This window comes from Phalacrocorax aristotelis, chromosome 9, assembly GCF_949628215.1.
Source record: "Phalacrocorax aristotelis chromosome 9, bGulAri2.1, whole genome shotgun sequence".
In the NCBI taxonomy this organism is placed as follows: Eukaryota; Metazoa; Chordata; class Aves; order Suliformes; family Phalacrocoracidae; genus Phalacrocorax; species Phalacrocorax aristotelis.
This window is the reverse complement of record NC_134284.1, coordinates 34,927,410-34,952,401: the sequence shown is the minus strand read 5'-3', so window position 1 is coordinate 34,952,401 and position 24,992 is coordinate 34,927,410. Positions and strand designations below refer to the sequence as shown.

The window sequence follows — 24,992 nt, the reverse complement described above, 5'->3', positions numbered from 1 at the left end:
CCTTCCCGCAGCAGGCAGTAAATTGCAAAAAGACGGTCGCGGCTGCCAAAATGTTACTCAAAGTCCAGACGCTGCCGTTCCCGGTTTCCACGTACCACCATCCAAGTCAAAGCAAAATTAAAAAAAAAAAACAAAAACCCTAAATCCTGAGTGAGCTGGACGAGGAGCACAGTCAGCTAAACCTGCTCCTTCTGGCAAGCAGAGGGCAGACAGACCGGGATCCCGGCTGCTTATAATTCGTCCGGCCTCTTGCAAACCAGAAGTATCTGAGCAAGTTTCCTAGGTTTCACTCCTAATTTTAGGATGGCTCGGTTACTTCACGGGCATTAATCTGTTACAGAAACGTGCCGGCACGTGCTGCTGGCTACGGGGTGCAGCAAGCTCTCCCGGAGGGACGCGTACCTGCCGGGGCGGGGACAGTGGGAGAACACTCTGGGTTTTATAGTTAAGAACTTAGTGACTCTGCTACAGGATAAACAAGTAAGATGTTTTAATAGCAAGAGAGGGCAGATGCTCTGAGCTGTGGGATTACACAGCGATCGCTTGGTGGCTTTTCACACAAGATAACAAAGTGGTGCGCAGCGAGATCTTTAGTCCAGGAGACAAAAAAACCAATGGATATTAGGCGGCAGGACCATTAATTATTCACAGACATTACCAGTTTCACAAGCACCTCTTCCCATCAGCACTTACTTGAAGACTTTAATGTAGTCGGCGAGCTCCGGGATGGAAGTGATATCACCCTGAAAAGAAAAGGTTATCCCGTTCACCCGCCTGCCCGAGCGGAGCCGGGGTGGTGGGGCCGGGAGGGAAGGGATGCTGCGCAGCGGAGGAAGCCGGCGGCAGCTTCACCGGCCAACATCGGGGGCTCAGGGGTCACGAAAGTGCTTCTGAGAAAGCCTCATCCACTTCACGGGAGAAGCAAGCAGGGAAAAAGCTATTGCACAGAAGTGCTGTTTGGAAACCGGAGGACAAGGTTTTATTTTCCTTTGAGGAATTCCTGCTGCCGCTGGAGCCAATTCCCACCCGCGAGGTCACTGGCGGTCAGACCGGCTCGTGTTCGCACAGGGATTTTTCTCCTCCCTTAGTTATTTCCTTATGCTCCAAACAAAAGGAAAAGAAGCTGCTCTGCACCTCCACGGAGGACCTGGGGAAGGCCTTTCTGACAGTCTAGAAAGGTTTTTTTTTCCCCCAGCTTTTTTAATATTGAGTTTATCTTCACATTTTGCTTGAGCAAAATATACAGGGTGGCACTTGCAATTCCCACAAGCTCGAACTACGGGGTTTTTGAAGGACAGAAAAAGCAAAGACTGCTCCAACAGCTTCCAGCAGCAAGACAGTTTACTTTCTGTCTGCAATGAGCAATGCTGTTTATAGATACCACAGGGAAAAAAAATGCAGAATCTAAACAAACAACCCAGTAATTGCCTATTATCCGTATTCAATTACTCGAATGCATCTGGAAATGGCTACTGCTAGCAACCCCTACGGAAAGGGATGGAGTTTTTTTGATGAATCACTATGGTCTTCACTCCTCTCTGGCAGGGACTGTTCCTTAGCACTGCGCTTCAAACCCGGTTTTGCAGAGAAATTACAGAAGATCTCTTGGAGATAAAAGCTTGTCATTGTTTCTGTCTCACCGACGCAGCGCTGCTCTCCCCACGGAGACTGGTTAATGTTGTAAACCTCTGCCGTTATTAACGCTAGTAAAGCAGGCTAACTATGGATGTTAACTTTAAAAAGACCCTTTGTAAACACTTAAAAAAATTACATTAAGTGTAAGACTGGCAAATTTCAGGGGTTTTAGGGTTTGCAAGAACTTAAAATGAAACTCAGAGATGGCATAAATGTGCAAAGTGCCTGGAAAAGCTGTGCTGTGCCAAGTCTGACCGGCCCTAATCCTTTTACTGCAGTTTAGTTTTTGGGCTTTATGTTTTTAAAGGTGGAAACCCAGTGTTAAAACAGTGTATCAGGAAAAAGATGAAATCCTCTGAAATACAGTCATAGCACACTCCAGGCTAAAATCCAGTCTAATAAAAATAGGCTTTCATAAGCGTAAGTTATTTCTGAAAATCACAGTGGCTGTTTTAGGTGCTGGAAAACTTGGCCATGAATTAGAAACGGTGGAAGAGAAACCTCAGCGTGAAGAATTCAGTATTTTGGAAAGTTGAGAGTGAGAACAGAAACCAAATTAATTTTAATTTAGTTTTCCATTATTTCACTGGGAAGGGGGCTTGGTGCCGGGTGGGGGGATTCAGTAAGATCCCCGCTCCCCCGGGACTTCTCCAACACCGTTTGGTCTCATGGTCCCAGCAGGAAAAATGCAATATTGCACTTGACTTCTGCAGCAATGCAGAGCTGGGCACATGGGTGAGTTCTCCCTGCTAAATTAACTGTAAACACCCAAAAAACAGAAGGCGGTCTTGCAGCTTAAATGAAGCCTTTGGTTCAATATGTGCACGCGCTTAAAGGGGTTTTTGTGCCACGTTGGGCTCAGAGCAGAGCTCGGCGCTGTCCCCACGACGGACACTGCCCGGGGTCCCCTCCCATCAAAACTATCCCTTGGTATTTTAAAAAATACTATTTTTAAGAAAATATTATTGGGGTCTGTGTTCTGCATTGCTTCGCTGGGCCTGTGGGCAACTTTCTCATGCTGTAAAAGCAGGAATAGAAAAAAAGGGAGAGGAAGGAAATAAAAAAGGTTGGATGCCTGGAAAAATTCCCAGCTCGGAATGGTTATTCCTGCCTCGTGCGAGGTGAGGACGGGACGCACAAGCCACCCTGCCCCCGCGCACCTGCAACCCTTACCAGGATCGTTGACGTTTTGCCACCCTCCAAAGTAATTTCCAGATCCGAGAGCGCAGCATCCACCTCATCCACCTCCTTGTCGCTGTTGTTCAGGTGGTTTTCCGAGGACATGATGGACAGCTTATTGATGTGGTACTGAAAGGCAAGGCACAGCATTTCACCGGGATGCGCCTGCGATCAGCCGGATGACGCGGGCTCGTCACGACACAGCCGCTGTGCTTGGGAAGCGTTGTGGAAAACTGGAGAACTGGACCTGTTACCCTCCGCGGGAGCAGAGCCCGGTGAGCGCTGAGACCTGGGTGCAGTCGAGTCAAGAATGACCAGCTCGACTGTTTTCAGCCCAAGGAGTTGGTGGTACAAACCCTGAAGGACTGCTCTGGACTCTGCAGGGCAGAGCTGCTCTTTTCAGAGCATCACAGCCTGGCTGAAGTTGGAGGGGACCTCTGAAGGTCATCTGGTCCTACTCCTGCTCAAGCAGGGCCACCTGCAGCCGTTGCCCAAGACCGTGGCCAGGTGGCTTTTGAGTATCTCTGAGGATGGAGACTCCACAACCTCCCTGGCCAGCTTGTGCCAGTGCTCGGCCGCCCTCACAGTAAAACAGTGTTTCCTGATGTTCAGAGGGACCATCCTGTGTTTCAGTCTCTGCTCATGGCTTCTGGTCCTGTCACTAGGCTCCACTGAGAAGAGCCTGGCTTCATCTTCTTTACACCCTCCCTATATACACTGATCACAGAATCATAGAATCATGACCGCTCTGTCAGTGATGAAATTTTTCCTAATCTCCACCTAAACCTCCCCTGACGCAGCCTGAGGCCGGTTCCTCTCGTCCTGTCACTGGTGACTTGGGAGCAGAGACCAGCCCCCCCCTCACTCCAGCCCCTCTCAGGCAGCTGCAGAGAGCGAGAAGGGCTCCCCTCAGCCCCCTCTTCTCCAGGCTAAACCCCCCCAGCCCCCTCAGCCGCCCCCCAGCACACTTGTGCTCCAGACCCTGCCCCAGCCCCGCTGCCCTTCTCTGGACACGCTCCAGCCCCTCAAGGGCCTTCTTGTCCCGAGGGGCCCAAACCTGAGGCCAGCATTCGAGGTGGGGCCTCTCCAGGGCCGAGCACAGGGGCCCCATCCCTGCCCGGCTCCTGCTGGCCACACCAGGGCTGACACAAGCCCGGGTGAGCAGAGGGGAAGGATGCCCTTCCCTCGACCTGCTGGCAATGCTTTGCCCAGTGCAGCCCAGGACACCATTCACCTTTGCTGCCCCAAGGGCATGTTGCTGGCTCATGATCAACTCGGTGCCCACCAGCATCCCTGGGTCCTTTTCTGCCAAGCTGCTTCCCAGCTCGGTGGTGCCCAGCACATACTGGTGCCTGGGGTTTTCCTCCCCAGAGGCAGGACATGGCATTTCTTCCTGAACTTCATGAGGTTCATGTTGGCCCTTTTCTCCAGCCTGCTGTGGTCCCTTTAGATGGCAGCATGACCCACTGGCATATCGGCCTCTCCTCCCAGTCCGGGAAGATGCATTGCATCTGTTCCTACCTCAGAAAACCACAACATCCATAAAATCTCACGTGAAGGAGCATGCCCAACTCACTCTGGACTGCTCAGAGGGCTACACTGAGTCTTTATACTCCTGTTTTCACTCTTTTTTTCCTAGGCGGGGCCCTAGGAGCAGCCAGCCCTGCTCTGGCCAGGAATGCTCTTCCTGCATCCTGCAGCAACGAGGCGTGCTGGACCACACATAGTAAGTGGCCTGCCATCCGTCTTACAGAAGTCAATAGCAGGTGTAGTATTTATGCCAAATCACACAGAGTATTTCATAAAACAGATAAATAAATAGTTCTGGGAAACCCACAGATTATCACCAGCTGTTTGGGGGGCAGCGTGCCAGAAACACACAGTTCAGTAACCTAGTGTACTTACTGGGGTTTTTTAGAAAGGGCAAAAGTAGAAGTTAAGATAGACATAAACATGTTTGGTAAAGGAAGGCCAAGTTCCTTTTCATGAGAAGTAATCAGCAGCAAATATTTAAATTACCTAATAAGCTCAAGTGTGGATTAGGAGACAGGAAACGATGTGACTTCTACCAGCACGAGAAGTCCAAACTCCCACCTAAGACAAGGTGAGGCTTAAAACACCAGTTAGAGCAGACTTCACTTATCGTGTTAATAAATATTCATCAATAGAGAAGTCTGCAAAGCTACAAAACCAAGTTTAATGACAAGCGTAAGCGTATCGGGCTGTCTCCTACCTGCAGCGCCGCAAACATCATCATTTCTTCCTCCGTGCACTCGATCTCCTCCAGCAGAATAGCCCATTTGGACTGCTCGTACAGCTGGTTGATCCTGATCGCGTCGTACTACGGCACAGCGCAAAAACACGGACCGGTTGTAAAACATACGAGCACAGCTTAAAGCAAACCACCTTTCATTTCAATGCAACACTTCAGTCCGAGACTGAAAAGCCTCTGCCACCGAAGCGGCGTGTGTCTAAGCAGCGCTTAGAGCATCTCTAGCACTACCTAAGCATTAGCAAACCGGCATGTGGGAGCACGCAAAGCCAGGTCTGATGCCTGCAAGACCGATTTCCAAAGCAGTGGAGGATTTACCAACACACAAGTGCGTTATAGATAGAGGTATCCTTTGCTCAAAGCCTTTGCCTGCAAGATGCAAATAAAATAAATAGCTCTGTACCTTTGGATTCAGGTCAAAAAAGCTGTAGTACTTGAACCGGAGCAGCAAAGCTTCATTCTCTTTCACCTCCTGCTCCATAAGAGATCGGGACGAATCCAGCCATCTGTAAATTGTCAACATGGGATAACACACACGAAAAGCTCCGGAGAAGTCGCGATGACGCTTTCAAGAATGCAATTTAAAACCGCATATTGGGGGTGGGGGGGGGAAACAGAAGAAAAAAGCAGAAAAACAAATCCTTAACTCACCCTTGGTTGATTTTGGCTTTATCGAGCAGTGCCTGCGGCTTGTACATTTTTGCTAAGGACTCCGGGGAGGTGACAGGCTGGCTCACGGCCAGGATGCCCGGGTTCCCCTCCGACAAGGCGCTGTCACCGAACCAGGCTGAAGTGGGTGACAGGGGACTGCCGTCGTGAGCGTCGTAGGTCGGTGTCATCGTTTTGCTATACAGTCCTGGGCTGGAATATATGTTTCCTACCGGTAAGAGGAATAGAAGCCGGGAGTGAGCTCACGGCCAAGCCCTGCCTGCTCCCCACCAAGCCAACTCAGACACAAACCCGAAGCCAGAGGATGAAAAACCTTCCCCTTTTTTTACCATTTTTTTTTTTCCCGCAATGGGAAAACACACTGCGCTGCTTGTTTTCCCATGAAAAGCTGCCCCTCTCTCAGCTCTTCTCCTAGAGCAAAACTGACCGAAAACTCATTCCAGCCCAAATCCACGGGAAAAGGCGCAGGTCTCCCACGGTGGGAAACTCCTGCCCCCTGCGTTTCTGCGGCACCTGGGACACGAATGGCCCCCGACTTACCGGATTTACCTGTTGCTTAAAGATTTTGGAAGTCAAAAGTTTTAGAGGAGCAGGAAAATAAACTAAGGGCGCAGCCAAAGAGACCAGAGGCAGAGCGCAAAAGTCCTACTGAGGTGGAGCTCACCTTTGACGGGGCCGATGTAAAGAATATCGGTGCCTATAGAGAAGGAAAAGAAAGGAGGGAAGTGAGAAGGCGAGAGAAAGTCACCGGGAGAGTAGGAAAGGACAGAAGCCGAAAATGGGTATTTTCGGAAGAGGGCAGAACAGCACAGGTGAGGTTTAACCACCCAAACGGAGTGTTTGCAGCAGCGCCGGTGGACTTGGCAGGCAAAGCAACCCAAGTGACTCCACGGTTATTTTATTCACGTTACAAGAAAACAGCCGGGCACGGAAACACGGCATTTCACGGACGGAAAAGCTTGCTGAGACGGCCAAACAAATTTGCTATTAATATGCTGAGCAAGTGGTGCCATTTGGTGCAAAACTGATCCTGAAGCACACATTACTCCCAGGCCTTTTAAAGCTTTACAGCTTGTACAGACTCAAAGCAGACAAAAAAAAAAAGCCCTTTTAAAATTACAAATTTGAAGGGAAGAAAGTGGACCCAGCTTGGTATCTCATACCCTAAAGTAGCTGAGAGCTAAATACTCCCTAATCATCTCACAGGAGCATTGATTTTTACGTTAAGAATATAAAACAAGGATTTTCAAAATAAGGGAGGTTCAATGACCTTATCCTAATGTCAATAATTCCACTGCGTATGTACGTCAGGCAATTTGCACCATTTGCTGGGCAAAAATCTGCGCACCAGTACCAACAAGGACGAATAACTGGCTTTTTGGGTAAGAGTTGTGCCCTTTTTAAATCATGAGCCCGTTCAGAGCAGATTGGGTGCAGTTCGATGCACCCAAACTCCAGCTCCAAGAGCACTGATAAGGGTGCTGAAGGGGCGCGTGGCAGGGTTGAGATGCCAGAAGCAAGGTCTTCTGTGCCACCTCCTGCTGCTGCCCTGAGCCACCACCTCGGGCCACCCTCCAGCTCCTCACTCCAAACAATCCCTCCTCCCTGAGCGCCCAAGAGATGACAGAAAGCTGAGCTAGACATCTGGAAAAAGTCTAAGCCTAAAACAGAAGAAAAACCTTTCCAAACACTCATTTTTTGCGATGGGTATCTCAAGGAGCAGTACGAATGGTTTGAGTCAGCAGCGTCATACCAGTGACAGACGACATCTTGGTTAGGAAATCAGATAATACAGAAATGTGATTCTACACTGCCTGATAGGATGGAAAATGTAAGTGAAAACTGGATGCTTTTAAAGCTCCTGCTAGTTTTACCAGCATCCCGGTCTGGATTAATGCTTTGACAGAAAGCCTGGGGACTGGTAAGAACCGTGGGAACCTGCCACTGAGACAGACCCAACAAACTGGGTGGGAGCAAAAACGCTGCAGAAATGATGAAGGGATGGAAGTATTGACCTTCAAGCTTCTCACTTGCAAGGAGAAGGCCGGGGCTGACTTGCCAGGTACTTGTACTGGGTAATTACACTTTAGCAGTTGGACTCGATGATCCTTATGGTCCCTTCCAACCTGAGATATCCTATGATTATAAAAGCAGCAGAAATGGGCTCTCCCCGTGGACCACTGTTACGCAGGAGCAGAGCAGTTCAACAAGAACCGGCAATAAACCACCATCACCATCCCTAAACCGCATCCCAAAAGATGCTCTTGCCTCCTTCCCATCTGCCCTCGCAGCGTGCCAGCCTCAACCTTCACATGGCCCAAACAGACAGGGCTGAGCATTAACTGGACCAACAAAAGAAAATCCCACTTCTTGCCCCAAATTGGGCAGGTTTTCCCATGGACATCCCTCCATTCGTGTGCCTGCTCCATGGGAGCAAAGGTCCCCCTCAGACGCTCTCCTCATCACCTCCTCCAAACATCTGAAATAGCTCAGAAGAAGATTCCCTTAAAAAATTTCCCCGAGGCAGGCAATATCACGGAAAGTTCCAGCTGAATAGCTCTACCTTTGGCTACCTTATAAACAAGTGAATACAGGTCTTCTAATGGAAAGTGTTGGGCAACGCGAACTGTGGGTGTATCAACAGCTCTGCCTACAGCGATTTACATGGTTTTCGCTGCCAGGTACGGGGCGCCCGGTGACAAAACACGCCCGTCAAATCCACATGCACTGAAATAAGCAGATCCTGAAATATGAGCTTGTTTTACAGAAGCATTCGGCACACAAACTAACATCCGAACTACGCTAGAAACAGTTTATTCAGATTAAAAACATGACTCTTAACTAATGGGACTTAAACTTCACAGCCAGCTGCAGTAATTAAACCTGCAGCAAAAGCAAGTTCATTCACAAGGAAAGAAAAACCAGCGTGCCATCTCAAAGTGACCTGCTGAAAGTCCAGTGAATAAATTCTAAAAATATTTTTTGCGTACATTTCCTCCAAAGCAAGCCAAGTTTTTCTTATTAATCTAATGGAGGTGCTCTCTGTGAACACTGACTTTTGGAAAGGCTAATTATTGCTTTTCAAGATGAAAATTAAAATTGACTGGAGACTTGCCTGCTGCAGGGAAAACTCCCTGAGCCAGGAGTGGGAGAGAGACTAGCCCAGTATTTTTAAGTAATTGAGAGGAGAAAGAGCGAGATCAGAGCAAAAGGAGGATTATTTTTCCCGTGCTACAGCCCCGCGCTGATGGTTCCCTGCGGAGCCCGCGGTGCACATCACTTTGGCACGGCAGCTCCAAGGCATCATCGCCCTTGCCCTGCGCACCCAAAACCTTTCCGCTTGCAAGCCCGGAGCCACCAGTGGCATTAACCACATTGCACGACCTTCACTTGTACTTCAGTTCATTTAAGACCAATTAACACAAGTTTACTGAATTCCCAGATTATTTCTTTAATTCAAGCTGCCCCGCTTCCCTCTCACCGCTGGATTTAAAACCAAGAGCTTTGGCAGCCAGACACGTCTCGCCCGGCCGGCAGCGAGCACCGCTGCGGCTCTCTCCGCAAGTCCATTTGGGCTAAAGTGCTCCCACTTGACCGACTTTATGGATTTTAGCTCCTGCCGTTTGCCTTCAAACACCAGACCTCCAGCAGCCGCGAGGCAGAGCCGAGAAAGCCCTCTGCTCGCAAACACCTCCCTCCATCAATTTGCTGCCTGTGGCAAGAGATGTTACTCCACCAGCGAAGTTACTCTGTTAGCAATTCTCTTACCGTTGCTGCTCTGGTTCTGTAAGCCAGACTGGCAAACTATCCCCCCAGCAATAAAAGAGGTTTTTTTTAGCATTACGATCTATAGCTACTCCCTTAATGTAAGGGAACACTAATGCAATTAATAAAATGCTGGTTTTGCTGGGCTATAAATAAGGAGTAGAACAGTGGTACAGCCTAAAACACACCTGGAATTTGACATTAGGAACAATTTTCCATTTAACTCCTTTCTTAATAGGGTAAGAAAACCTCTCAGTAACACGATCTGAGTGTTAAAGTGGTCACACTTGGTTTTTGTTTTATTTTATAAAGTCTGGTTTGTTCTGCTCCCCTTTATGCGTGACAGCTTCAGGCGTGCATCTGTGCGACCGCGAGCGAGTGCTGCAGCCCTGGGTGATCTGTGGAATTTATTTGGGGTCCGTTTCTTGCACAGACCTTAAGGAATTAGGTCAGACTGACACCACTACGCCATTTCCCCCTCCCCCATTTTATTATCTGCTTGCCTCCTGCTGACCCCTTCCCTGCAAGCCCGTCCTCACAAAGCAAGCCCCGGCTCACCAGACCCTGGCGTGATCAGTGGACCCGCCAGCTCGAAGGCGTCGTCTTCACATTGCTCATCCAGCTTCTTCTTTTTTTTCTTTGATGGATCTCTGGGTTTCCTCAAAAGGGAGAGTTCTTCTGGGTGCCTGATGTCTGGGGAGAAAACGGACCACATTTACAACAACAGGATGGGAAAAAAAAAAGGGGACAAAAAAGGATATTCTGCCATTAGGAACAACATCCAGCAATGTGCGATATCTCCCTCAGCTGATTTGCCTGCTTTGCAATGGTTAAAAATCAAGTTGAGAATGTTTTCCGTTCAAGCCTGCCAGAAACAAGCACCGCCCCTGGCTGGAGAGGTAACACAGCATTTGGGTAAAATGCAGAATTTCCCAGGCACAGCCATTCAAATGTAAATACGAGCACTGCTAGACCCTGCGACAGAGCCCGGTAGCATTCCCATCCATTATCTTAGATATAAATATAAATATAAACTGTATATACTAATCAGCAGGTAAACCCCTATTTAGGCGCCTAGGTAACAGGCCAGGTACTCTCACTTCCATAGGAGCAATCCAGGAGTCAAGCCATTTATTTACATACCGGACTAGAAATTTTAGAGCCTATATTTAAGGCACCCACTTTTTAAAGAGATCTTGGCCAAAGCATTTCCTTTTCACAGCCAATCTCTAGCCTCTCCCATTTCCCTGCCCAGAACCAGCCTGAATAATTTTAAAACCATGTTATTTAAAATTAAGAGCATCACAGCATGTTAGTGTTTTAAGCCATGGGAGCTAATGAAAAAGAGAATTTTTAAGGCCTTTTCCCACTAAGGCAGTACTTTGGGTTCGCTGCAGTGGCTTTCAAGCGGGAAGAAGCCTTCTGGAAAAGCGGAGCCCACTGTCCGTTGTACCCCTGACACCACCGAGGGGCCGCAGGGGAGCCTGGAGCCCCTCTCCGGCGCTGCAGAAACCAACAGGGGAGAAAAAACGTCCATCTACTCTAAACTGTCCTCAGTCGATACGTGGGAACTGACCTGGAAAAGCATTCACTTGGGCATGAAGCCATCCTGTTGCAATGATGAAAGGCTGCAAAAAGGTTGGGGAGCTCTGAAGTACAGCTTGGATTGGAAAAAAGATTACGGGTCATGCTTGAGCCTGGAAGGAAGAGTTTTGGAGCTCTCCTCTGCAGCTGGTTGTCCATGTTCAAGCCCCTGTGTTGTTTCTACCTCTGTTTTTCCCATGTATCACCCAAAAATGCTCAGCTGCATGGAAGCTTTGCCTTCAGGATGCCCTAAGGAAAGCAGTCCCCGGTCACATCCCCGCTGCACATCGAAGCTGCAGCTGTAGCTGCAAGGGAGGCCAGGAGACAGAGGGGAGGGAGCTGGTTGCTGTATTTTCCCACCAAGAGGAATGCTGAACAAGACAATATGTCGTTATCCTAACGAGGAAAGGTTACAGGGTTCTTAGCTCACCCTGGTCCCCTGCGCAAGTGCCGCTGCCGTGCTGGCGGCACTGGGAGTTTGCTGTACGCTCCCAGCCACCAGGATATAATCAAGATAATTAAAACCTGGAATCTGGTCCCCAGCACGTGACCCGAGCGGGACACATCCCCACGGCAGATGTGTCTGCCCTGACTCACGCCCGCCTGCGCCGGCATCTCCCCTTACCGCAAATAAGCGGGGAAATGTCAGGCTGGAAGCGAGCGCTGCTCCCCCCTCGCCCCATCCAGGGACACACCATGAGCCTGTCAACGAGAAGTGCTTTTCCACGTTTGTCAGGGGATGGTTGCCATTATAAACAGTACCCTCCAATGAATACTTTTGGGGTTTTTTTAATTCATTAAAGCACGGCTTCCCTGACAGGTCACATCCCTGGGCTCCGTCTCCCTGTTTGCAGACCCACGACGGGGCCGGCGCACGGGCTGTCCCCTCCTGGGGAGGACGCCGCGACAGCCTCCCTGCGATGCTATTTTTAAATAACGACCAGTGCTTTTCCCTTTTTTTCCTGCTGTTTAACTCACAGCCTGTGCACCATCACCACATGGGGGTTTTGCTTTTAGGTAACTTCCAGGGATGGATCCTGCCAGCCCCAGCGTTCCCGAATCCAGAGGTTGGGCACCTCTGGATTTAACCATCTCTCGTATCATGGGTCTCCCATCCCAAACCATCATCTGGCACAGCTTTAATTGAAGCTTTTATTTTATTTATATATTTATATATATATGCATTTACACAATATTTATATATTATTTTATATATATGCTTTATTTAAGCTTTAACTCAACCCTGATTTATTATTACTACATACACATTACCAAGCTAAACTCCATCCCTGCACCTACTAACCAACAGTTAGCTTCACCGCACAACTTTTTGACCATTTCTAGCAATAAATACCTAGCGTATGAACCCAGACAGCTATTCTCATTCCCATTTATCACAGCCAGCTTACCTCATGAAGAAAAAATCTGCTGGGACAACGAGGGTCATGCGCAAGGGACAACACGCAGCACAGCCTAAAATGAGGAGTTCCCCTGGTATTTTGCTAGCAAGGTTTATACTCTGATGTTTATTTATGGTGTATTAGCAACTGATACAGCCTCTCCGCTGAAACCATTCAGAGAGGCCAAGAGAAGGGCTCCAGGCCAAGCTCGGCTCCTGAAAGCAATCTGTTGGAGATGGCCCAAAGCTTGACCATCTGATTTCAAAGCGACTTTTTATAGTTCCTCAGTTGTTCATGACGCTATCGTTGGATTACGAAGGATACGGGCAAGTTTTCGGCAGCTGCTTCAAAACGGCGCACGGCCGCGGGGCAGGGCAAAGGTGGCGGCATCCCAAGCGCGTTTTCCATCGATAAGCTACAAACTTCTCCCAAACAACGGTCCGCTGGACATACCATCACCTCCGAGACTTTACAAACCCACTGAAGCCAACTGAAGGTTGCAGGGGAGATTAACAATAAAGCCCACCATGCTGAAAAGCAGAGAGCAGAAGAGCAGCAAGAGAGCGGCGTTGGTTTCATTTCCTACCCCAGAATTAGAGAAAAAGTGAGAAGCAACGCTGTACATTTTCTGGCTGCGCATTTCAACCTTTCAGTAAGATGCTGGTGTAAAAAATGTTTGCTGCTGCTTATGATTAATAAATGTAAAAAGGCTCTTAAAGCCTGTTTTGAGCAGAGCCGAGCTTGGCACACAGGGTGTTTAGTTACTGCAGCCAAAGCAGCGCCTCTCCCAGGGTGTAAGGGCTTGCTGTTAATTGGAAACTGGGATGAGGAACCGCTCCAGAGCCCAGCCTGTCTTCTGGCCATAACAGCAAGAGAAAAATCCTTAAAGTATCCAAGCGGTGCAAAAAAATTCAAGTCCTTTATATAGGTTTGGGCTTTTTACTAAGTCCACTGCACCTGGAGGAGCCCATTTGCTGGAGTTCACCTGGGGTAAAAAATCTACCTGGGGTTTGACTTCAGCCCCAAATTCCCACACGAAACCCTCCGTTAATCATTTCATCCACATTTTCCAACTGAAGCCAAACTGCTGCTGCCAAAGGTCACCTGGAAGGAAAAAGGGTCAGTGAAACGCGGGTGGACCAGGAGAAGTGACCTTCTGAGCAAGGCTAATGTGTTGACTCTTCAATTGCTGCATTAGTGGGGACTGTGTTTGCTTTAAAAGAGGCTCCTTGTCTGTACACACAAGACAGATGGCACTGGCAACATCTACTACAATTTACTGTAAACGATCCTTTTAGCATTTTATTTCTAGTTGTTGTGTAAGTGCATGAAAACCCAGCTATCCAGCCTCTTACCGAGCATCCCCGGCGTTGCTGGTGGCAGCTGCTCCGTACGAAGGGGAGAGCAACAACCAAAATCTGGTCCAAAACCATTTTTCAGCTGGATCCAACCAGGAACCATTTGTATTTTCATGTCTCCTCCAGCCCATGCTGGACCAGCTGCAGCCACAGTTGCTTCGTCAAACTTAGGAGATTTGTTGCCCCGAGAGGTGGTTGATGCCCCATCCCTGGAAACATCCAAGGCCCGGCAGGACGGGGCTCTGAGCAACCTGATCTAGTTGAAGATGTCCCTGCTCATGGCAGGGGGTTGGACTAGATGGCCTCTAAAGGTCCCTTCCAACCCACACCATTCTGTGATTCTATCAAGTGAGGGAAATGCCCTTTGGCGAGAGGAGCACACATACGCATTTCATAGGTACATTTAAAAAATGTGACTGGGAAGGCGGCCTTCAAACTCCAAGAGAAATTTTTCCAACTGTTGGGTGAAGCCATTTTACTCCCTACAGCATCTTCTTTTCCATCTGCCTGCAAGAGCCTACTTGTGCCTGTGCTCTGTCCTGCTGAAGACAAATCCATGGCCTTTTTTCCCCCGTGCAATCCCTCATTTCTCATCCAGCCCCCGCACAGCTCACCCAGCCCAGCTGTGCCTGTTTATCTCCAAGCAGAGACAAACAGCAGAGCTGGGATGAAACCTTCTTCTTCACAGGGCACCGCACCGACTGCACCCAGAAAACTGGCTTTAAAGAAAAATATCCACCTTGCAGGGTGTAAAATTCACAATTTATGCTCTTCTGCATTGCGTCCACCACATAAGTCTTGCAGCTGCTGCATCTTTAACCACCAAGGTGTATCGTGATGGAAAAGCAGTTATGGTCAGAGACGGGACCAAAATCCACATGTCTCGGAGTGGAAGAAGGGGGTGATTTTGCTGCTTTGTCCCCATCCGAGATGCAGGGTCCCCAGACCCCACCAAGCAGCATGCCAAGGGGTCGGGGGACACGCCGTGATGATTTCGGTGCTCCGAGGGATGGGCTCTCGCTCCCACGAGGAATCAGATTTGTGGTTTTCTTGCATCACCTGCATACGTAACACAGCACCATCGACTGGAAGCGCTGTCTCAGTATGTACAGAATTCTCCAAAATTTAAAATGATGGGAAATCACACTAGCTTCAATATTCGGTTTTTATATATAAGAAGTATTAATTCTCCAAAGAAGCTCTTAGCATCCATTTTTCCACCCGATTTCTGGCTCCCCTAAAAGGCCAGCGAGCTGGTTTGCCTGGTTAGCTCTTGAAGCATAAAAACTCTGTAATTTTACTTGTAGCACAGACGCATTTATGGGAAATCCTCTCTTTAGTGCTGATCCAGTTACCCTCCATTAGGAAATGTGTTTTGAAGTGGGATATTTCTGCACTGGATCACTGCTGTCTCGAAGCAATGACTCATAAAAATTACAGCCTTTGTGCATCAACTTGACGATTCTTAGAAAAATGAGACCTCAAACCCTGCTTCTCTCCCATTTCAGAGTTTAAAAAAACCCGAAAAGTATTTTCCTTCGGAATGACGGATCGTGTTTCATGGTGTAAGTTTACAGAATTAAGTATCCGACTTATCTTCAACATAAATTCACTAGAGGTAATGTTTTGCAAAACAGACCAGAGGCAAAAAACCCTCATGTCTATAACTTTTGAAGTGCCTGGAGATAAGGCCGTGTCTGTACAGGACACTGGGCAGTGTCCGATAGCGGAGCATGTCCTCACCCCCTCAGCACAGTTTACTACACTACACCTACATTCAGAACATTTTATTATGGGTTCTTCAGCTGCCTGGTTGCTTAAATATTTATTTGGGTAAAAGCCAAGCTCTCCACTTGCTGCCCCGGGCCATGCAGCTACATCAGGACACCCCGCAAAGCCTCCTGAGATGCCCAGCGAGTGCCACGGATGCAGACCGAACCGGGGCTGACCCCTGCCGGGGCTTTGCCAGAGCTTTCCCAAATTCAGCATGGAAAACCCAAGTGTCTATTGACTTACTGACTTGCTGCCGGAGCAATGATCTGCAAAACCACCCGAAAAACGAGGCCAGTGGGGTTTGCAGCAGAGCAACCGCTGCTCTCAAACGCCATCTGCGCGTGCGGTACCCAGAGCTGAAATCGGGCACCATCGGCCAGGAGGGACCCAGGAGGAGGAGGAGGAGGCAGCAGCCAGTGGTGATGGAGCCAAGCGTTATTGCGAGGCTAATAAAAAGGACTGTCGGAGAGACAGAGTCAACAAATGCTGAATGTTTGGATGGTTTTTTCCACAAGTGAGATGAAATCACTAGACTCCAGTTATCCGGCTGCCTCTCAGAGCACAGAGCCTTGTCCCTGAAGCATCTGAACTGCAGCTAAAGTCAAATTAAACTCAATTAAACTGAGCATCACAAACAAGAGAAAAAATCCACTTACACCCTCTCCATCGGACCATAAAGAACAATCAGAATAAACTTAAGGAAGGCGGTGGCATTGGGTTTGCCAGCATCTCCTAATGTCTTCAGGATGCAAGTCTATTTAAAGGGTCTCTGTCAACAGCAGAGTAAGGACGAAAAAATTCACTGACTCACGCGGTGACATAGAACCTGATGCTACTCAACAGGCAGACCAGGGACTGGGGTGGGGAGCAGGCAGAAAGGGGAATATTTTTTTCCGTTTCAGTCACTTTGCAATTAAATCTCGTTATTTCCCTTACAGTCCAGTTTCTGGTGCTCGTCTGGATCCTACACAACAGCTGCAGCTGAATATAGGCAAGCAATAAAAGAGGAAAATGGTGAAATGAAGAAGTTGGCAGCAGTACGCTTGGGCCTCGCAATTTAAAAAGCTGAGCACATTGCAATTTGGCCGACTCTCTAAATGGTAAGATTTCCTTCCACACCCATCCCCTAGACATATTTAGAAATAGCTGCGCTACTGCCAAACCCCTCTGCTTGTGGCAGCAAAAGGCAGCAAACCCCTCCTCAGCACCGCACCGGGTCTGTCTCCGAGCCGGCACACGAACGCCGTCTCCAAGCATCTTCACGGTGCTACTCAGCATCCGGAGACTGTATCAGGAGATGCTGGTGTCACCCCCCAAACCTCCCTCAGAGGCTCACACGCATCCACCAGCGCTCCGTTTCAGCCCTGCTATTTTAGGAAAACCACTACTTTATTTTCCGGTGGGGCGTGAAGGAAGAAATAATGGTTTAAAGAGGTTTGCAATGGGGGATTGCAACGGTGAGGAGTAACGCCACACAGTTTTACCTCCTAGAAAGCAACTGCGCCGGGGCTGTGTCTCTGCGTGCTAACGGGCATGGGCAGAGGCCTGGGAATGCTGCGCATCTCCGAGTACCAAAGGGTTTCAGTTTTGCAACAAAAAAAAGAAACAAACCCAAACCCCAGAAGCTTTTTATAGAAGTTTTTTTGGCAACTGAGGGCGTGGAAATATTACAAATACTTCAGAAGTCAGAGGACGTTCTGTACTGGAGTGGAGACCATTTATAAAGAAAAAAAAAAAGGTAGGGTCATATTCGGTGTCTAGACTGCTGGACAGGGTTGCCTTGCTCGGGCTGGGCTTGCATCACGCCGCTCCCAAATGCCACCGTCACCTCGTCTCGGGTTGCATTCAGTGGCTGGAGGCTGAAGCAAGGAAGACTGGCTATCGCCTTCCCATCAGTCACGCAGCCTCAGGCACCTTGTTATTTTGAGGCAGGGAGAGATGAGGGGAAGCAGCCCATCACCCTCACGGGACTTTCCGCATCCCATCCCTCCTCCCCCGGCCCCGCAAGCTCCCCGGGATGGGACCACCCTTACCCTATGGAAGAGGGGTCCCAATTTCCCTGCGTCCCTTGGCCCCGGGGAGCTGGGGCCCGGAGCAAGATGGGATGCGGGCACAGAAACTGCCGCTGCTCGACACAGGATGCTCCGCAGACTTCATTTTCCAAAACAGGTGATTAATTCACACGAAGGTCGTTGAGGATTACGAGGCAGGAGGTGGGTGTGATGCCCTACCAGCCTCTGGGGAAAAAGAAGAAAAAAGACCTGAAGGGAATTTCTTCATCTTGCAGAGCCTCCGGGTGGGTAAGGGAGGGAGTAGTCATGAATTCTGGAGTGCTTCCTCCCAGAGTTGCCTCCTCCCAGCTCGGGCACCACATCCTCCTCCTGGTGCTCCCAGCTCCCACCAGCAACAATCTCTGCTCCTCTGCTCAGGCTGGAGTGCAGCGTGGGCCCCAAATCTTCACAGAAGAAGAGGAGAAGGATGCAAGCTTTTAGCCCACCACAGCATCTCCCCTCGCCCTGCGGCTCTGCGACATACGCTGCTTCCCCCCAAGAAGCAGCATCGCCGGGGCAGGAAATGCCGAGGCATGGGAAAAAAACCTTCACACTTGCATCTCGCTGTTTGCTTTTCCTCTCCCACGTGCCCACACAGCAGCAGCGGATCCTGCCTGGAGTCCCTTACTGCTCCCAGGACACATGGAAAAAAAGTACAGGCAGCAGCCGGAGAAAGAGGATGCTGTAAAGAAGCAGCTTAAGGGCATGAGCAGATGCAAGGCGTCCGCTGTCCTGGAATCAAATGAAGCCATTGTGGAGGAAAAGAGGATGGATTTTTCCGCTCGTAGGATGATGGGTTAGCCGGAGCTCTGCAATGCAGCCCAATCTTCCATTTCTCCAAACCCCACTTTCCCATGAGGATATCCCCACCCACACCGATAAAGTGGTGTTTGCAGTCACATCAAACTGCGCTTGTGTATTTGATGGGCTGTCTGCTGGGCAGAAATACCTCCCCAGTGGGACGACGAGAGGAGAGGGCTACATGGGAGCCCCGTGGGCAGCACCCCATCCCAACCTCTGTGGTCAGGCAGGCAGCGCAAACCCCTGCCGCTCCAAAAGGGGTAAAAAAAAAAAGGCTGAAGTTTTACTTTCTCTTTCTCTGGTCTTTAATTGCAGGTCAAAGCTGGCCCTTCAGGCCAGCGCCGCCTGCCAGCAGCTGCTCCTGGGCAGGCTTCCAGGCTACCCTTCGGGTGAGGGCTGCCCATTCCACCCACTGCCCTGCTCCTCTCCTGCCCGCCCCGGCCGCAGGCAGGGGCAATCCGTGCCGGTAACCATCCCGACCGATTGCTGTGGGAATCGAGGGGCTGCAATCCAGCAACTAGGAATGAGATCTAGGAATGAGACTGGGTTTTTTTCAAGCTTCGCACGACCTCCAAGAAAGCTAGGGATGTGCGAGCGGCTCCAGCATCTTCCCACAGGCACCTCCGGGCTGTCCCCGGGGAGCTGCAGCCCGGCCGGCGGCAGGAGCTGCCCTTTGCAGTAACTTTACTCTGCACAAGAACAGAGACTTTTTTTCTTTAAAGAGCAACCACATACTGCAACGGTGACACCTCTGGGTACAATTTAAAGGGAATGTAAGAGAAGGCACAACCCTAAATGATTCACCCAAGTGTGTTTCTGCCTGCATATAGAGGATTTCATAAATGCAACCAGCTAGAGTCCAGGCGACATGAGGAATTACTTAAATTATGAATCATGCCATATGCTAAAATTACTGAAGTGTGCAATTAAACACTCTGGAGGCAAGGAGAGCAAACAGTTGTAGTCAAAACATGAGCAACTCACAAGCACAGTTCTGTCGGCTGGACATCGGTCCGGGCCACGCTGGACCCTAACTTTAGAAATCAAGGGATTTGCAGCAACAAGAATTATGCTGTTAGAGCAGGGACTACTTCTTCCCCCTTCTACCTTGAAATATCTACTTAGTTTTCCCGGGGAGACAATCAGCATGATTAATACGGGGTATGGGTGCTCTCTGCAGCCAGCCTGTGCAGAGATGCTGCAGAGGGCAGGAAAAGGTAATGGAGCAAAATGGGGCAGCATAAACACTAACCTGGGGAGGTGGGGGGGAAGAAGGGTTGGGAAAGTGTTATAGCATGGCCTGCAAGACCCCAGGAAAGGGTTGTGTTGGAGGAAAAGGAAAATACAACCTCCCCAGGGCGCTGGGATGACCCCATCACCCTACAGCCCCTCTAAATTTTGGCAAGCCATGGTGGGCACCGAGGTGTGGGCAGATATCCCCCCACGCCTTCCAGGAACGAAACACCCTGTACAAATTCAGCGTGACACCCCCGGGATGATTTTGCGCGCCAGAGAGCAGCAGTCCCTCTCACCCGGCAAGCGCGTGACTTCCCGGACAAGATTAGCTCCTGCCTCCGTCAGTGCTCGGGTCCGGGACCCTGCGCTTGAGGATGTGTCTGACCCACAGCACAGCACCAAGGTCACACAGAGAGGAAAAAAGGGCAGGCGGTGACCGGGATTTGCATGGAGTGGTTTGGTGTTTTCCCCAAGTAGCTCTTGGTTCCATATATTAAAAGAAACAAAATATATATATATATATAAATATGTATATCTTGCCACTGGGAAGCTCTTCCCTGGACCGCAGGGGTATTTGGACATAGCTGTATTTGGACACCTATTATATATAAATCTATATAGATTTATAGATATAGATTTCCAAACAGGTTTCCAAATACATCTATTTTAGCTATATAATTCAGGTGCCCAAATACACCTATCATATCTCTATCATATAGATGCCCAAATACGTCTGTGGTCCAGGGAAGAGCTTCCCAGCCCCTCCAGCTCCAGCATCGCCAGCTCCCTGCATCCCAATCCCCTTCCCTCCAGCCGATGTTGAGCCGATGCGGCCGCCTTCCCCGTAGCTCTGCGGAACATCTGGCTCCCAGTAAACACAAAGACAAGGGCTAAACAAGATTTAATTGCTGTATTCAGCCACGTAGTTTCTGTCCACCCACAAACAGCTTGGGCTGGTAAGAATCACTAAAAGAGTGAAGTTTCCAGCAAAGATCCCGCTTTCCCCCAAATTGGGAACAGTTATTCCAGCACGTTGGATGCCATGGAAGGGAAGTCGACAGGTGTGTCCCCCCTGCCTGCTGCAGAAAGCTCCTACCACAGCTGGGCTGCAGCTACCCGAGTGGCTTTTTCCCCTTCCACATCTTTAAATATTAGCATTATTCTGCCACTTTGTTCATAAATACTCTGAGAGCCCTGGAGTTGAATAAATAGCTGCTTCGGGCCCATGTAAGGTCCTGACTGCTCTGCGGTGTCAGTGAAAGATCTCTTGTTCTGTGATTAACTGTATCAGAATTTCCTGACGTGACTCACTGCTAGAAAGATTCATCAGCAACGGAGTGGGCGCCTGTGACCTCTCTGTCTAGCACGGCGTTAAAAACGGCAATGGGAGACAGGGGGGAAGCAAAAGCGACTGGGAAATAATGCTGGCTAAGCCTTTTCTATTCTAAGGAGAAATTGCCCAATATTTATATTTCAAAAAAAAAAAAAAAAAATAGAAACAGGAAAGAAATAGCAAAGATTCATAATCAGCTATATATACCGGCCTAACCACAGATGCGCCAGAGGCCACGCCGTAGCTCCGCACGCACGGCTGAGCTCTTCCTGCCTCACGAAGTAACTGGGTCAGCCAAGAGTAACCTTAGCTGCTTTTTGAGAGCAGAAATAGATTTACTACGGCCGAGGTCGGGTTGCAGGCTCCTTTCGGAGGGGAGCAAGCGGGAAGGACACTGGTACAGAGCCCACACCAAGCACTTGAGTTCTTGGAGCAGCGTAACCATCTCCTAGGGTTTTTTTTTTTCGAGGGGAGAAGGAAGCGCCGGCTTCTGGGATAAGAAATTTGTGAAGATGGGTAAAAAGTAATGCACAAAAGCAGCAGCCCGGGACAAGCCCTGTGTACCTGGTAGGAAATGATCCACCCTTTCTTCTGGGGCTTCTCAACAAGGGAAAGGAGCGTGAGGAGGAGTTGGGGAGGAGAGTGGGAGACTCAGTTCCTTCCCTCCACCAGACAGTTTTACAGTGAAGCATCATCACTTAATCTCTAATATGATTTTCCACTGGAAAAGAACCCACGGAGCTGGCAGGTTTCCTATTTCAGGGTTTGTTTTTCATCTAGCACATAAATTTACAGGGGAAAAAAAAAACTACGACGCAACACCAGCAGCTTTGCCTTGCCTAAGACAAAGCTGAGAACAGCCTTGCTACGACACAGAATTCGTCATAAAACCCCATATTTCTTCTTACGTTTGCTGTATAATCGGTCCCGTTATTTAAGTATTTACACTAAAAGCTTAGATTTGCAAGGGAAAAATAGCGGATAACCAGGCTGCTTGACGGCTAGGTGACCGCTGGGTGTTTGAAGCTGGAAAATAACTTTCATTTAATAAGTTTATGAGATGAGCACACATGCCGAAGGACAGGCAGGAGCCAAACCAAATGACGACCTCCCCACCGGCGGCTGGAAACTGGCAGCTTTCGGCACTCGTTACTTACTGAATGTTTTGCAGATGTCAGAAACCGCCTTGAAGACCCTGTCCGAGAAGTTGACTTTCACCTTGACGTACTTCATGTTGGGCAGCTGAAGGCGAAGCAGCTTGTGCTGAGGTGTGAACTGGAGCTTGGCATCAGCCTGTATCCCATATTTGTCCAACGTCCAGTGCGTTTTAAGGAGCCAAGTTTTCTTCTTTTCCCACCACAGCGCATGATCCGACCAGTCTTTCTTGACATCTAGAACAAAGAAACCATTTTACCAGTTAAAACTGGGACCAGAATTAGCCTTCAAAAGACAAAAGCAAAAGTTTAAATGCGTTTAACCAAGAAGTAACTATCGATCCAAAAACGCCGGCAGCCCTTTTCAGATACAAATAATTGCTTGTACTCAATAGTATTTAGAAGCCACCTTGGAGATAAAAGTAGGAAAGAACCCAGGAGGAATAAGGGTGAGACACAACGTGTCCATAGATCACTCAGCCCAGCAGCAAGGAGGGTGGAGCACGAAGCCAAAGGGCTGATGATCGACCTGACACATCCCGGGAGGGATCCTGCACAGCTTTTTAGGTTAACTATCAATTCTTGCGTTTCCCCATCCCCACCACGCGGGACACTCGCGCCACCCGAAGGTGAGGCCAGCCACCCGGGCGCACACGGAAAGCAGAACTAAGAGGTCTGCAAGATGAATTCAGCACGGTGCCTTCCCCAGGTCTTTCAGTTTCTACAAACAACACTAAAAAATTCCCAAATGAAACTAAAAGTTACTTGCCAAAGGAACAACAGTGCAAAACCCAACAGCCACGTCTCCCTCCAGCAGGGATGTAACCACGGGGTATTTGAAGGTCACATCCAAGCTGGAAAGCATTTGGGGAACCAAGGCATGGTGATAACTCCAAAAGACAGCCACTGTGCAATATTTTCCCTAACACCTGGGATGTTTTTCCCCGAACACCTGCTCTGCTCTCCCCAGAGACCCCTGCCATTCCTGCAGAGCATCTTCCAGTTCAACAACCACCTACCAGCGTTAAGGGTACAATGTCCCCACCCCACGCAGGAGAAAGGGTAGATGGGGAGGGGATTATCCAGGGGCTGCCGCTGCATTTCGCAAAGCTCTGATTAGCTTAAACCCTCCATCTCCAAAAATACCGACCGGGAGTTGTGTCAGCATCGATGGCGACAGCAGTGCGGACAGCCACAGCTCTCGTTTCAAAGGAAAAAACCAAATGTTTCCGCAGGATGTCATCTGGGCAAGCACACGAGAACCTCAAGAGGCTGTAGGACAAGCTACAGGGACACTTCTGCACTCGATATTGCAAATGATAGTGTTACCAGTAAGTTTGGTCTTTGCAAGAGGATTATTTTAATTTTCATAATAAAAAAAAAAGAAATTTGAAAGCAAGGCACTTTCCAGGTTAAGGCACTGGCAATAAAATAATTCAGTTTTCAGCTCCAGAACCTTCTCAGATCCCAGATTCCCAATATGAAACGTCAGTTTAACCCAAATTAAACCTGCCAACTGATGTTTATTGCAACAGCTCCTTCCTCCATCCTTCGGCACCGATGCATGGCAAGGCACCAGCCCGAAAACCTGGGGCAAACCCAGCCGCGTCCCAGGCTGAAGGTACCAGGGAACACACTCCAGGACAGACATCGTGAAGACTATCCACAGAAGCCACGGCTGAATTTAATCAGGATGAGAACAGCGTGACAAACGGACTTTTTCTGCCCCTATCTGAAAACAGGATCTCAATCTCAGGGTTACTGAGAAAAGCCAGCACAAAAAGCTTTTTTTTTTTTCCCTTGAACTCCTGGTATAATGGCATAATCATGCAGCCAGAAAGTGGAAATGTTCAGCTAGACTTTTCAACAGCTTTGTACAACCAAATTAAACAAAACCAAATATAGAAAAGCATGCAAACTTGCACAAGCCTTGGCTACTCTTGGAAAAATCTGAGAAATCATTACAATGGACTTTGGTAATGAAGTCCAACTTCTGCCCTACTGAAAGCTGAACACATTGGCACTGGGAGTCTGGGGAGGAAAAAAAACTAAAGGCATTTTGAATCACTAACATTTATGCCTAACAGAGGGGATTTGGGTTTACGCTGCAGATTAACCTTTCAGGCCATGGCACAAATATGCACAGCATCGTCTTTCGGCCTGAGAGCAATTAACACTTTGAATTAACAGTGAGATGTGGGCTATGGCCAGAAAGGTAAAGGTCTGTGGCTGCCCCACAGGGTAGTTATATATAAAAGAGCTTGGCAAATGTTTAGCAGCTGACTTGTGGGGTTGAGTTTAACATGTGGAGAAGAAATCTTCCATGCTTTGCAAGGCACTGGTGTGACCCAGGGCTCGGAGCAATCCTTGCACACCGGGGAATGCCAACCGCCTGGTTAAATCTGATCAAAGGTTTATAAATCTTCATCAGGGTCCCAATTCACGAGTTACTGACTCGTCGGGGTTACAGCTTTACGACAAGGCTTATTATTTCAGCTCAGTCTTTTCCCATTTACTCCTGTCAGTCACAGGACTGGGCCCTTTGTATTTACAGAAAGCAAGCCGAGAGCCCGGGGTAAGTCTCCAAATGCTGCAAACTTATTTAGAGATCCCAGGCCTTGAGTTCAAAAGGTTACTACAGGTCCAAAGCCACACTGCAGATCTCAGCAGAGGTGTTTGCAGATCCAGAAGCTCCTCTGAGCTGCTAAACACTACTTGTGCATCCCCGAGCTGAGCTGCTCTTTCCAGCCATGAAGTGTACCAGCCTTACAGTAACACTGAC

The 24,992-nt window shown here is 49.0% G+C and overlaps 1 protein-coding gene across 5 annotated transcripts in view; it reads right to left on the bottom strand.

Moving 5' to 3' along the window:
* Window positions 1-24,992, bottom strand: part of FERMT2 (FERM domain containing kindlin 2) — a 52,420-nt gene that overhangs the window by 10,669 nt on the left and 16,759 nt on the right. For 3 of the 5 annotated variants that reach the window (XM_075104320.1, XM_075104321.1, XM_075104322.1), the window contains 7 exons: window positions 22,214-22,447; window positions 10,079-10,213; window positions 5,738-5,963; window positions 5,490-5,592; window positions 5,048-5,155; window positions 2,809-2,943; window positions 694-743 (listed from right to left, as the gene is read on the bottom strand). In XM_075104320.1, the coding sequence (XP_074960421.1) occupies window positions 694-743; window positions 2,809-2,943; window positions 5,048-5,155; window positions 5,490-5,592; window positions 5,738-5,963; window positions 10,079-10,213; window positions 22,214-22,447 (991 nt within the window). Of the gene's footprint in view, window positions 1-693; window positions 744-2,808; window positions 2,944-5,047; window positions 5,156-5,489; window positions 5,593-5,737; window positions 5,964-6,419; window positions 6,453-10,078; window positions 10,214-22,213; window positions 22,448-24,992 lie in introns of all 5 variants that reach the window. The other 2 variants (XM_075104318.1, XM_075104319.1) reach the window with 1 other exon arrangement.